Source organism: Alosa alosa, chromosome 7, assembly GCF_017589495.1.
Source record: "Alosa alosa isolate M-15738 ecotype Scorff River chromosome 7, AALO_Geno_1.1, whole genome shotgun sequence".
NCBI classification, from domain to species: Eukaryota; Metazoa; Chordata; class Actinopteri; order Clupeiformes; family Clupeidae; genus Alosa; species Alosa alosa.
In genome coordinates, this window is record NC_063195.1 from 2,133,915 (window position 1) to 2,149,171 (window position 15,257).

The 15,257-nt window shown below is 47.0% G+C and overlaps 1 protein-coding gene across 1 annotated transcript in view; it reads left to right on the plus strand.

Moving 5' to 3' along the window:
* The window catches only part of pgap6 (post-glycosylphosphatidylinositol attachment to proteins 6), a 33,201-nt gene that overhangs the window by 15,432 nt on the left and 2,512 nt on the right, over positions 1 to 15,257 (plus strand). The window contains exons 8-9 of the mRNA XM_048248106.1: positions 417 to 537; positions 11,234 to 11,519. Of these exons, the coding sequence (XP_048104063.1) occupies positions 417 to 537; positions 11,234 to 11,519 (407 nt within the window). The remainder of the gene's footprint in view (positions 1 to 416; positions 538 to 11,233; positions 11,520 to 15,257) is intronic.

The window sequence follows — 15,257 nt, forward strand, 5'->3', positions numbered from 1 at the left end:
CTCAACACAGCCTATGTGTGTGTACACGCTTGAGTTGTTGCCTGCCTTCTGCACGCATAATCCATCAGACAATCCATGTGGGCAATATTTTACTCCTGTGTATTTTACTCCTGTTTGATGTTTTAAGCAATCCAGTCCAGATTAAACAATTGTGTGTGTGTGTGTGTGTGTGTGTGTGTGTGTGCGTGTGCGTGTGCGTGTGCGTGTGCGTGTGCGTGTGCGTGTGCGTGTACATGGTGTGTGTGTGTGTGTGTGTGTGCGTGTGCGTGTGCGTGTGCGTGTGCGTGTGCGTGTGCGTGTGCGTGTGCGTGTGCGTGTGCGTGTACATGGTGTGTGTGTGTGTGTGTGTGTGTGTGTGTGCGTGTGCGTGTGCGTGTGCGTGTACATGGTGTGTGTGTGTGTGTGTGTGTGTGTAGCGTTTGTGCAGGGCTACTCCTTGAGTGTTAACACCAGTGTGGCTGAGACTGCACTCAGGATTCCGTTTCCTGAAGCTGCCATGTGGTACCTCACACTGCAGACTCTCTGTAACGACAGGTAACACACACACACACCATGTGGTACCTCACACTGCAGACTCTCTGTAACGACAGGTAACACACACACACACACACACACACACACACCATGTGGTACCTCACACTGCAGACTCTCTGTAACGACAGGTAACACACACACACACACACACACACACACACACACCATGTGGTATCTCACTGCAGACTCTCTGTAACGACAGGTAACACACACACACACACACCATGTGGTACCTCACACTGCAGACTCTCTGTAACGACAGGTAACACACACACACACACACACACACACACACCATGTGGTACCTCACACTGCAGACTCTCTGTAACGACAGGTAACACACACACACACACCATGTGGTACCTCACACCGCAGACTCTCTGTGGGCTAGGGAACACACACACACACACAATACTGGTCACCATGTGGTACCTCACACTGCAGACTCTCTGTACAGGTGGTCATTAATAATAATAATAATAATATTAGATATTAGCGATATTGAATAGTTGACACACACACACACACACCACATGTGGTACCTCACACTGCAGACTCTCTCTGTAATCTAGGCTATAATATCATCACGGCCTCTACACACACACACCTTACGCTTGTAATAGTAATTTCAAGTTTCAAGCGCTTTACCTTACGCTCTACTGGTGCAAATATGGATGCTGCATGTCTCATTGATATTATTATATTAATATTGTCATTCAATAATATCGCTAATAATATTATCAAAGATATTAGTCATTGTTATTATTATTAATAGCCATATCATTATTATTACGCATTTAATATTGAATTGTTGGATATTGGTTGAAGAAGAATATTGTTATATTTATCACACACACCTTTACGCTCTACTGGTGCAACATGATGCTGCATGTCCTTCCTCCCTCCAATAACACAGACCACGTCACTCAGGTATCGATCGATAATATTGACACATTATTATCAATATTGAAATATCGACGCGATTGAATAGCCGACACATTGATTATCATCATCATCAACGCCATCAACACCCACGGCGAGAAGCATTGAATCGCGTAGCTGTTGTTTGCGTTTCTGGTTCTGGTGTGTGTGTGCGTGTCTGTGTGTGTGTGTGTGTGCGCCGCGTTGCATTTGTCCCGTGTGTGTGTGTGTGTGTGTGCGCAAGCCCATCGTGCCTGGTGTGTGTGTGTGTGTGTGTGTGTGTGTGTGTGTGTGTGTGCTGCCAAGTATGCGGTTTGTCCGTGTGTGTAGCGCGGCGGTGCGTGTGGTGCGTATGCGTGTGTGCGTGTGTGTGTTTATGTGTGTGTGTGTGTGTGTTCCACAGTGGCTTTAATTGCATTAATGCTCTGCGCAGCAGTGGGGGTCCTCTGCGAACGCGGAGCCTGCGTAGACCCAAAGTGTGGTTCCTATGGAGATTGCAGATTACTTCCGCACACAGCTACTCTTCACGCTACCTGGCGCCTGTGTGTAACATACACACACACTTCACATTGTTCTTTTCTTTCTCACATTGAATAGTTAAAACACACAATAATACCCTTTCTTTCATTATTATCAGACATTATCAATAATAATAATAGTCATATTGTTATTAATTTCATGACATTATTAAACACACAGATGAAACACACACACACACTCTTCTTCTTTTTTTTCATATTATAGATATTACACACACACATTAATAATTTCACACACTTCACATTATCAATTAAACACATACCACCAAACAATAATACACTTCCTTCTCTCTCTCTCTCTCTCTCTCTCTTCTTTCTCTTCACTATTAGCCACACACACACACACACCAAACACACAATATTCTCTCTCTTCTTTCATATTATTATTATTATTAGTTATTAGTTATATTATTGAAGACATTATCAATATCACGTTCAAACACACCGATTCTCTCTCTCTCTGAATATTATTATCATTAGTCAACACCAAACACACACATCTCTCTTCATTATTATTAGAGATATTATTATATTACATAATAATAATAATAATAATATCACACCAAAACACAATTCATTCTTCTTTTCATTATTATTATTATTAGATACACACACATAATAATTTTCTTCACATACACCAAACACAATACATTTTCCTTCTTCATTATTATTATCACACACACATTTCATGACACACCAAACACATATTTTCTCTCTACCACAGCCAAATTGCCAAAATACTAAAAGAATTTACCTCAACAGAAGGAAAAACCATATACAACCGCCACAATGTAAGGTTAGTCAGTAGGATCAGTAGTGTTAAGCAGTGTCGGCATGCAATGTTAGAATAATGCAGAATGAATGTATGGAAAGAAATAAATACAAGACAACCTAATAACGAAGCGGCAACGGTAGACGGCTCTGGGAGTCACCAGCTATTAGCAGCACGCTACCAGCCATATTGTCAAAGTCCCGCCTTTTAAAGGTAGCACCGTGCGCCTTAAATAGGCGCTTCAAAGCCACGCCTACAGGCCGCAGAGGAGCAACAGCAGCGCCAGAAAGTCAGCCACACACACACACACATGCTTCATTACTATCAACACCAAACACACGCATTCTTCTTCATCACTCACTACCTCACCATCATCACCACTACACACACACACACATCTTCTCTCTCACACAATACAGAATTCAATTCGAGCTTTTTTATCTCTCTCTCTCTTTCATTATTGTGACACACATTATCAAGACACACTTCACATTCCTTTTCTTATTAAGATGCCATACCACACACCTCACTTCATTGTTATTCAGGCCGATGACGCGATGGCCACACATGCATCTACGCACGAACCAATCCACATCAAAGAACTGAACGTGCGCCGCCCGCATGCTGCGCCGCGCTGCGCGTGTGCGCAGTAGGTCACGCATTGTACTGCACCGATCCAACGCGGCGCGTGCGTGTGCAAGTGCGCGTAGGTCACGGGTCAATGCAACCGATCCGGTCAGGCGTGTGCGTGCGGTGCGGCAGGTCATTTAACAATGGTAACCGATCCGGTCAGGCAAGTGTGCGTCAAGACGCAAAGACGCGCGTGCGTATTGATGCAATAAATTGCGAATCGATCCATATCCGCATGGTGCGTGTGCGGTGCGTGCGGTGCGTGCGTGTGTGCGTGCGTGCTATAACATTTGGTCAGGTCAGAACTGATCCGGTCCGTGGTGCGTGCGCGCGTGCGTGCGTGCGTGCGTGCGTGCGCGTTATAACATTTGGCCTAAATCGCAACCGATCTGGTCCGTGCGCGCGCGCGCGCGCGCGGCGCGTCGCGCGCGTGGTCGATTTCCCACTGAATCAGAACCGATCCATCCAGGCCGCGGCGCGCGTGCGCGGCGGCAAGTGCGCGCGCGCGTGCGCGCGCGCGCGCGCGCGCGTTATATCGACGATCAAATCAAGAACCGATCCGATCCAGGCAAGGCGTTATATCGACGTAATCGAATCAACCGATCCATCCAGATACTCTGCGCGTGCGGCGGCAAGGCAAGGGCAAGAGTATCGACGCACGAATCGCTAACCTGATCCATTCAGGCACGCCAGCGCGCGCGCGCGCGCGCGCGATACCCATCGTATCGAATCGGGTGAATCGATCCGCATCCAAAGATACCTGCGTGCGCGCGCGCGCGCGCGTGCGCGCGTGCGCGCGCGCGCGCGCGCCCGCGCGCGCGCTATATCGACTTACCTAGCACCTGCGAATCGATCCAATCCAGATAAATGCTATGCGCGTGCGCGCGTGCGCGCGTGCGTGCGCGCGTGCGAGGGTCGACGGGATTGGGGATCAGAACCTGATCCATCCAGATAATGCTGCGCGCGTGCGCGCGCCATATCTGACGTATCACCGCAACCGATCCAATCCAGATACCTGCGTGCTATATCATTTACTGAATCGAACCGATCCATCCAGATACGCGCGCGCGCGCGTGATATCGATTAACAATCGCGAACCGATCCATCCATACAGTGCGTGCGCGCGCGTTATATCCGACGTATCAACGCGAACCGATCCTATCCAGATACCGCCAGTGCGGCAAGTGCGCGCGCGCGATATCGACACCGAACAACCGATCTTGGTCCAAAGATAATGGCGCGCAGGCAAGAGTAATCGATTTTAACAATTGCAACCTGATCCCGGAATTGTGCGCGCGCGCAAGTACGCAGTGCGCGTGCAGCCGTGCTATGCGCGTGCGCGCGTGCGGCAAGCGGCAGGGTCGATAATAATCGCAACCGATCCATCCAGATACCTGCGTGGCAAGTGCGTTCCTGATCAGAGTGGTCCCATCAGCGCGCGTATGCGCGCGCGCGCCTCGCGCGCGCGCGCGCGCGTTATACCACGGATCGAATCAACCGATCCATCCAGATACTTGCGCGCGTTATATCGACGCATTCCTGAATCAACCGATCCGGAATGCGTGCGCGTGCGCGCGTGCGCGCGCGCGCAATCGACGGAATCGAATCGAACCCGATCCATCCAGATACGGTGCGCGCGCGCGTGCGCGCTATATTGACACCGGGAATCGTAACCTGATCCATCTGCGTGCGTGCGCGCGCGCGCGCGCGCGTATATCGACGCATCTGGAATCAAGTAACCGATCCTGAACGGCAGTGCGCGCGCGTGCGCAAGAGGTCGACGGAATAAATCGTAACCGATCCCATCCAGATATGCGCGTGCGCGCGCGCGCTATATCGACGGAACAACGGCAACCGGATCCGGTCCAGATAAGTGCGCGCGCGCGTTATACCGACAATAAATCGCGAACCCGATGTAATCAGATAATGCTGCGTGCGTGCGCGTTGGCCTGACAACAAATGGGCAACCGATCCATCCGGTGATACGGCGCGCGCGCGCGTGCGCGTTATATCATCGGTCAATTGCAACCGATCCATCCAGATAATGCTGCGCGCGTGCGCGCGCATACCATCGGTCAATCAAGAACCGATCCGGTCCAGATAATGCTGCGTGCGCGTGCGAGAATCGACGGAATAAATCGTTAACCTGATCCGGTCCAGATACCTGCGTGCGTGCGCGTGCGCGCGCGTGCGTGCGTGCGCGCGCGCGCGCGGCGTATGCGGCGCGCGCCATAACGGATGGATCAATTGCAACCTGATCCCGTATCCAGATAATGCTGCGCGTGCGCGCGCGTGCGCGCGCGCGCGCCATATCGATCGGCATCAAATCGGCAGAACCGATCCATCCAGATACGCTGCGCGCGTGCGTGCGCGTGCGTGCGTTATATCGGTTTACTGAATCGCAACCGATCCAATCCAGATACCCATGCGTGCGCGCGCGCGCGCGCGCGTTATATCTAATTTTAACAACAAACCGATCCCATCCGGTGATAAATGCCACGCAAGTGCGCGTGCGCGTGCGTGCGCGCGCGCGCGCGCTATACCGACGGACAATCGGCAACCGGATCCCGGTCCGATACTGCGCGCGCGCGCACGCGCGCGCATAATCGACGGGTCAGGGATCAAGAACCTGATCCATCCAGATACGCGCGCGCGTGCGCGTGCGCGCGCGCGCGCGCATATCGATGGAATAAATCAACCGATCCATCCAGATAATGCCATGCGCGCGCGCGCGTGCGCGCGCGGCGCGCGTTATATCGACGGGATCAAAATCGGCAACCGATCCATCCAGATACCTGCGCGCGCGCGCGCGCGCGCGCGCGCGCGCGCGCGCGCGCGCGCATATCGACGGGTCAATCGGCGAACCGATCCATCCAGATACCTGCGCGCGTGCGTAGCGCGCGCGCGCAAAGTGCGCGCGCGTACGCGCGCGCGCTGATCGTATCGGGAACAGAACCGGATCCGCATCCAGATACCTGCGCGCGTGCGTGCGCGCGCGCGTGCGCGCGCGCGCGCACGACGCATCAGAACAACCGATCCATCCAGATACCGCAGTGCGTGCGTGCGTGCGCGCGCGCCATCGACGGATCAAAATCGCGAACCGATCCATCCAGATTTGCGCAAGTGCGCGCGCGCGCGCGCGGTCCGGTGCGCGAGTACCGACGGAATAAATTGGCAACCGATCCGGTCCAGATAATGCGCGCGCGCGCGCGCGCGCGCGTGCGCAAGGCAGATATCGATATCAGAATCGCGAACTGATCTGGTCAGGAGGCGCAGGTGTGTGTGTGTGTGTGCATGGCTGAGCGGGTTGGGGTCAGCACTGACGGGTCAGAGGCTGTGTGTGCGTGTGTGCAGGTTACGGGCTGGGGCTTGCACTGATCGGTCAGATGCGCAGGTGTGTGTGTGTGTGCAGGCTGGCGGGGCTGGGGCTGTACTGACGGGTCAGAGGCGTGTGTGTGTGTGTGTGTGTGCAGGTTGGCGGGGCTGGGGCTGTACTGATCTGGTCAGATATGCGGTGGTGTGTGCAGGTTGATGGGTTGCACTGACCGGTCGAGGCTGCCTTGTCCTCCAGCTGCAGTCTGTCATGTTCCTGACGCCATAACCCAGTTCTCCTCCAATCATCCCGGCCCCCCACCGGGCTGCCCCGTCTGAGGCTTCACGCCTACACTCCACAACATGTTCTTCCACGTACTGGACCTGCGCGTCTGTGTGTGTGTGTGTCTGTGTGTGTCTGTGTGTGTGTGTGTGTGTGTGTGTGTGTGTGTGAAGGGGCTTTAGACTGAGGGACACAGGCCTTACTGGCAACAGTGGCTAGATCAAATGCAATAAACAACAGCATACACAGTATTTAATGAACAATAAACAATAGCATTTCAGCATTTAATAAACAACAGCATTTTCAGTATTTAATGAACAATAAACAACAACATATGCAGTATTTAATAAACAGCATTTTCCGCATTTAATGAACAACAGCATATACAGTAAATAATAAACAACAACATATTCAGTATTTGCTATTATCAAGACTGTTCTAGCCAGGCACACTGATTAACATAAAGGACCAACAATTCAGGTGGGCTCATCTATTTATTAAACAATAAGTACACAGAAACACAGCAAGGCCGACGAGGAACCCGCCCGGTATGCAACCTTTGGCTGGCGTGATCTTTAAAGGAGGGGTTCCACCCACACGCAATTGTTCTCGCCTGTACAGCATGACAACACAAACAGCCATAATGCACAAACCAGGGAAACAGCACCACCAAAGGGCAGTAGAGGGTAGCACACCCATACGCCAAAACAAAGGCAACACTGGGGGAAACAGTGCAGTGCCACCTAAAGGCAGTGGAGGGTAGCACACCCACACGCCAAAACAAAGGCAACACAGCAGGAGAGAATCAGGATCAGAATCAACTTTCTTGTCCAGGTTTGCGTTTACAAACAAGGGATTTGAATTCGGTTCATCTTTGTTCTGAAAGTACACACCAATGGCTTTCCATAAAGAATGAAACGGAAATGACAGTAAAAAATATGCAAAATACTGTTAAAAACATACAATATAACAATACAATCAATGTATTAAAACTAGATGTACCGCGATAGCTGCATAAAATATGACCGCCGGGCCAGTCCTGTACATCCGTCTACAAAATAAATCAATACACTTCAATTTGTCTCCATATTTTACTCCATCCCCAATTTTGAAACTTTTTGTAAAGTTTGTTTGGCATGCCTGAGTGTGTGCAAAAGCGGCTGCACAGAAAGTACCTCCTACTGGTGCTGGAAAAGGTGAATAGATTATAGAATAGCCAAAGAAGATGTAGAATTGTTATAAACCTTTAATCTCTAAACAATTCACAAGTAGGCAGTTCATCACAGTTCATCCATTGCAACTGGATTGATGAAAGGTCACTTACACCTGTAGGCTACATTGTATTTGGGAAAAGCAAAAGGTATCAGCATAATGTTATTTATTTATTTATTTTTATGTATTTATAAACAAAAAACATCTCTAATGTCTCCATGCCGCTTTTCAACAACTATCAAAAACAAAGGTCATTTTTGGATGGATGGATTTTTGTGAATGTTTTTCTTCTACATAAGATTTTAGTCATCTTTAGTTCATGTAATACTCTTATTGTCAATGCACAAATTAAGTAACAGTAGTCTGAAACGTTGCTGTTAATGCACAAATTAAGTAACAGTAGCCTAGTCTGAAACGAAATGCTGTTTTACATCTAACCAGTGGTGCAAATAACTGACATGTCCAAATGGGCCTTGATGAAATGCGCCGCTAGACTGTTCGATACACATTTTAACGGCCAAAGTTGAAGAGCTTTGTCCGCTATTGTTAGTGCAAATATAGGCTGATTCATGTTCCCTGCATTATTTAACTGAGTCCATGGCTAGTCTGGCTTTCATCAGACCAAGCTCACCTTTTAAGAAATCAAAAAATAAAATAGCTGGAGCAGATCAGGTTGGGTTCACTCCAGCCTAGTCCATAGGCACCCACATGTTTAATTTTCCGACAGACATATACACGCTCGGGCTATTCTAAATGCAAAATGCATCAGGGAGTTATGACAAAACGGTAACTAACAAACTAGGAACTCTAATAGAAAGTTGTTAGCTTCCCTGCTACAGGTAGATTATGCAGGCCTATTGACAACATAAATTGTCAATAGGCTACATGGCACAAATAAAATCTCCCTTTGGAAAACCAATGGCTTACCAGTATCAAGCTGGACTTAAATCAAGTATCGCGGCTTAAAGTTGTAATAACATTCACGCAGCTCCATGAGTCAAGGAAAGCTGAATGAAGTAGCCACTTCTAAATGGACCCACTTCACAGTAGTTTAAGGTGTTTTGCTAAAGCAGTCATAATGAAATGAAGGTGTCATTGTTTGGATACTTCACACACACGTTTTAATTTCACACAGACTACAACTACCGCTGTAATCAAAGCACATCGACTCTCACACCCTGCACGCACTTAAACAAAATAAACAGGCCTCAGTCTCACGATGTATAGGCAAAAACTGTATCAGACCGGGTGTGTAACGCTGGTGGAATCTTCCATTGCACAGAATGATTTCAGCACGCGGCAATAAATGACAGTCAAAGATACAACAGTGCTGCTATACATTTGCTTGGTATAACCGCATTTATAGTTTTCTACAAATGCAATAAATCAAATGCCTCCATCACTCAACCAGCGCTACTTGGTAACATTACCTAGGTCCTTATTGATATTACAAGATTAGCGTACCTGCAGTAAAACCAAGCATGTCCGATAAACATCCTCAGATTTATTTATTCGCTTCAAGAAGAAATGGGAATTACACTTCATGTGAACATGAAGTTGTATATTCCATCCTTATTAGATGTTGGCTACGGGTAAATTACAGTCCTTGTATAAAGGCCCATTGTTTTTCCAACCCACTTTAACTTCCAACAAAATTACGCCTCACTGCAAAGATGCCCCATCTAGTGGACAAACGACTACTTTCGCCAATACTGAAAATGCAGCCATGATGATGATGATGAATATTTATTTTGGCTTTCTTTTAATCCTACTGATTTTCATTTTTTACGGGGGCAAATCACAAATGGTGATTATGAGCCAGGTTGATGTGGGCCCCTGAGACCAACATACCATAAAAGATTCACAGAGAACTGTGTCTGCCCTACCCTCGCTGGGGGTCCAGTCCAGCGAGGGGGCTGCAGATGAAAACGAAAAATGACGGTTCCATGCTATCCATGGGGTACATGCTCACCAAGTTTGTGTACCCGGTCTTTCAGTGTCCCGAATCTTTGTTGCGTATCGCCACTAAATGTACACATAAATTATTTTATTGTAAGGCCCCCATGAACGAAAAGTACACAAACTTGGCATGCATTCAGAGGGTGTCATAATGATCCTACACTTTAATTTCGTGCAGTTTTGACCTTGTCAGCCAGAGATATTGAGATGAAAACACCTAATTTTTGTTTTTAATTTTTTAACTAGGTGGCTTCTACATGAAATAAGTGGTAATGGGATGGGTTGACATGCCCCTTAAGAACAACATACAAAAAAGGTGGACCTCCTAGGCCCCACGGTTCTCGAGTGATATTCACAGAAAACTGTCCCCGCCACCTACAGGCCAGTTGGTGTATAGTAACATAAATTAATTTATTGTGTGCCCCCATGAGCGAATTCCACAAAACTTGGCGTGCATACAGAGGGTGTCATAATGATCCTACACTTCCAATTTTGTGCAGTTTTGACTATGTTAGGTCACAGATACCTTCAATTACACCACCTCATTTTTTACTTTTTGTGTTTAACTAGTCAAGTTATACATGAAATGAGTGGTTATGGAATGGGTTGACATGGCCCCTTTGAGATCAACATACAAAAAAAATGGTCCTCCTAAACCCCACGGGTTCTCGAGATATTCACAGAAAACTGTGTCTGCCCTACCCCTCCTTCGGGGTCCAATTCATGAGGGGGCTACAGATCAAAACGAAAAAACCATGGTTCCATGTTATCCATGTGGGGTTACATGCCCACCAAGTTCGCGGTACCCGGTCTTTCAGTGTCCCAGGAATCATTGACGGAAATTTGGGCATCGAAAAAAAAAAAAAAAAATAATAATCTGGCTAAACCCTATATGACCGCCCGCCGCTCCGGGCGGTCATAATTATACAATAACAATTTAAGGAAAGGAATAGTGCAATTTCAGAACAGAGATTTAAGATTTAAATATAAATATTGTGCAAGGCAGTTCAATGCAATGGTAATATAATAACACTAACAGCAGAACAGTGATGATTGATTGACTCTGTTCAGTGCAAGGCTGGGGGTTATTTCTGAGCGTTCAAGTATGTGTGTGTGTGGTTCTGATTCTACTTTGAGAGCTCTAACAAGATCATCTTGCCCTTCTTTCAACTGGAATTGGTGTGTGTGTGTGTGTGTGTGTGTTTTACAGTTCTATCATGCATGTGACCAGCCAGGGGTGACTGTTTTGTGCATTATGGAGTACGACACACTGCAGTTCTGTGACTTTCTGGGTTCCTGCACTTCAGTTTGGGTCACAATTATATGCATGGCCAAGCTGCAGGATCTCTTCAAATATGTGAGTATACACGCACGCACGCACGCGCACACACGCACACGCACTCGCACACGCACGCACGCACACACACACACACACACGTGCACGCACACACACACACGCGCACGCACGCACACGCACACACACAGTATTTTCTTACTTGCCCTCTTCTCATGTTAAAACAACTTAATTTGCTTCCAATATTGAGGATGGATTTGGCTGATTAACTTCACATTAACTTCAATGTAAAACTGTTGTCCTTGCTAATTAGCGAACTATACATCTTCTGTATAACACAGTCAACTATCAGACTTCAGCTATGATCGTATTTGCTAATTAGCGAACTATACATCTTCTGTATAACACAGTCAACTATCAGACTTCAGCTATGATAATATTAGCTAATTAGCAGACTATACTATCTTCAGTATAACATAGTCAACTATCTGACTTCAACTATGATCGTATTTAGGGTGACCAGATTTCCCGGAACTCAAACTGGGACACTGCGCATGGCCGTAGTGCGTGTGCACGCACACACGTTCAACGTGAACATGCGCCAGGTCAGACATAGACACAGACATTAGGTTCAGTTGTGCGTTTAGCCCAAAACCAGGTCAGACATAGACACAGACATTAGGTTCAGTTGTGTGTTTAGCCCAAAACGGAGAGGAGGTCCTGGGGTCACCAGTGATGGGTGAGTGACTTAAATAAAACGTTTTTTGCTACAGTGTACATCTACGGCTACAGTACCTTAGTTGTTTAAAGTATAGTATAAGTATATATACTCTTTTGATCCCGTGAGGGAAATTTGGTCTCTGCATTTATCCCAATCCGTGAATTAGTGAAACACACTCAGCACACAGTGAACACACAGTGAGGTGAAGCACCACTAATCCCGCAGCGCAGTGAGCTGCCTGCAACAACAGCGGCGCTCGGGGAGCAGTGAGGTGCCTTGCTCAAGGGCACTTCAGCCTTGCCTACTGGTTGGGGTTTGATCCGGCAACCCTCCGGTTACAAGTCCAAAGCGCTAACCAGTAGGCCACGACTGCCCCATAATGCATTATGTATTACTTGTTGCTGTCATTTCAAAAATGTAATGCATTATGCAGTGTTTTTCAACCTTTATTGTGCCACGGCACACTTTTGACACTTAAAATGTCCCACGGCACACTAACATCCTGTGTGAAGAAAAAATAAACATACCATAGCCTAAAATTTCAAATAATACACAGATATGGCCTTATTATGGCTTCTATGCAAGACCTGCTCAATAAAACAAGCGCCCTCTGTTTCATTTGTAGGTGACTATATCTAATTTAATTGTTGTTATGAACAGGATATGTGATGATTCTGTGAATGCTGGATATGAGGCCCCCGTTGTACAATGCCTACCACAAATAGTGCCAGGTCAGACATAGACAAAGACATTAGGTTCAATTTTGCGTTGAAAACGGAGAGGGGGTCCTAGGGACACCAGTGATGGGCGAGTATTTAGACACCTCCGTAGTATATGCAGAGCTTTGTCAAACGGAGGTCTGACCCTGTGTGTGTGTCAGGGTTTCTGTTGTCCGGTAATTGCCAGACATTGGCCGGAACAAAAATGGCTACATTATTATCATTAAGCTCACAACTCGTTGTGAAGTTTAAATGAACTGTCACGTTGCATCTGAGCTGTAAAATGCAGACGTTCAGAACATGACAACATTGAAGCATATGACTGAGGTGGCTTTTAGCTAGATGGATGACAAAGAGGCTAAGTAAAATAGCCGATGTTTCAAAGCTAAAGTTCATCAGAATCTTGGGATAAGCCTTGACAACAGCGGGAGAGATAGAACTAACGACTGGCCTTTGGCGAAAGCAACCATCCATTTAGAACTAGTAACGGCAGTTAAGAAATTAGTTGATTTGTGTTTGAAGAAAGTAGTTCTACAAACAAGACAGTTTTAGCCGACAAAACGTTTAAATTGTAACAGGAAATGAACACAACGCAAGTGGCAACAGTGGAATAAAGCGGGATAATGGACTCCACAGTGGTCTGTTCACAGAAGTTAAAGGAGAATTCGGTGTGATATTGACCTAAAGTGTATTGAAACATGATACCGAAAGTGTGAGCGTATGTCTCATAGCCCATCTCGCTTGTCCCCTGTACTCAAAATCTGGCGCTTAGTTAGCCCGATGCTACCAACAGCTTTTTCAATGGTGGTGCTTCGGCATCGGGCTAGCCATGCAAATAAAACTGTTTTACACCCATTTACGAGGCTCAATGTATCTCCACACTTCATTGGTAAACTTCCGAGGGCCCTGACATTTAAAACGAGACATTGAGAACTTTGAAAAAGCACTGGTAGTTTACTTACAAGACGATTTATACAGACAGTATCTTCGTTTTAATTTTAGCGCTTTTGCAGCCATCTTGAATTTAGTCACGATAAGTCGAAAGCAACGCAGTAAGAATGAACAGGTATGATAAGGGATCAGATTCCAAAAATAATTCAGTGGAAATGCATGGATTCCAGTTGCTGCTACTGGAAGAAACTGGAATCCATGCATTTCCACTGAATTATTTTCACTTACGAGGTTTAAACGGCCCTCCGCTTCACGTCGGGGCCGTTTTACAACCTCGACCGTGCATTAACTTCTGTGAACAGACCACCGTGGAGTCCATTATCCCTTACTTAAAGGGGTCGGGGTGGGCATGTTGTCCTGATGTGCCAGTCCAACATATGTGTTGCAATAAAATTCTGACAGCTGTGACGTGTGGGGGCAGCTGTGGCCTACTGGTTAGCACTTCGGACTTGTAACCGGAGGGTTGCTGGTTCGAACCCCGACCTGTGGGCACGGCTGAAGTGCCCTTGAGCAAGGCACCTAACCCCTCACTGCTCCCCGAGCTCCGCTGTTGTATTACGGGATTAGTGTGTGCTTCACCTCACTGTGTGTTCACTGTGTGCTGAGTGTGTTTCACTAATTCACGGATTGGGATAAATGCAGAGACCACGTTCCCTCACGTTATCAAAAGAGTATATACTTATATACCGCGGCGGTGTTTGCTTATTCGCAAACACCGCCGCGGCCATATTGTTGATATGACATTCCAGTTCTATAGGCTATTCTATGTGACAATCGCCTGTAGCGCATAGATTTGAGTTGAGCTGAGCACAGTAACGGCTTAATCTCGTCAATATAAGTAGATAAACGTATGGACCCATATCTAATAGACTCAATAGCATTAAGTAAAGATCCGTCATTATTGTCAGCTGTAGCAATTACCCCGATATTTATTTGTAGCCTAACTGTCTTGTTCATACATCGGCACACGTCGCCGCTGAAGGGGACAAGGCTTTCAAGTCGCCTGAGTCAAGGTCGGCGAACTTATATTGTTCCACCAACGACATTGTCTAACATTGCCATGATCGCAGAGAATAAAGTTACATGTCATTGGACTGCAATTGTATCTTGCGTTTGCCTGTTGCTCACAACCTGCAGCCAAGGACTTTGCTAAAGTAGTTTAAAGTGGGTTAGCCAGTGATTGTTTTTGTCTGATAACTTCTACAGGAGGATCTATGATGCAACTACATGATCTGGAGGCAGAAAGGGCTAACATATTTCTCTGTAACATTTCCAAAATCCAAGTGAACAAAACACTATACAAATCAGAATTATCTACTAATATCTTTCTCCGCTGAGTTTGTTCCTACTATTTGCCACTTGCCGTGCCACTAAGACGAGCTGAGAAGGGCGCATCATGAATAAACATAT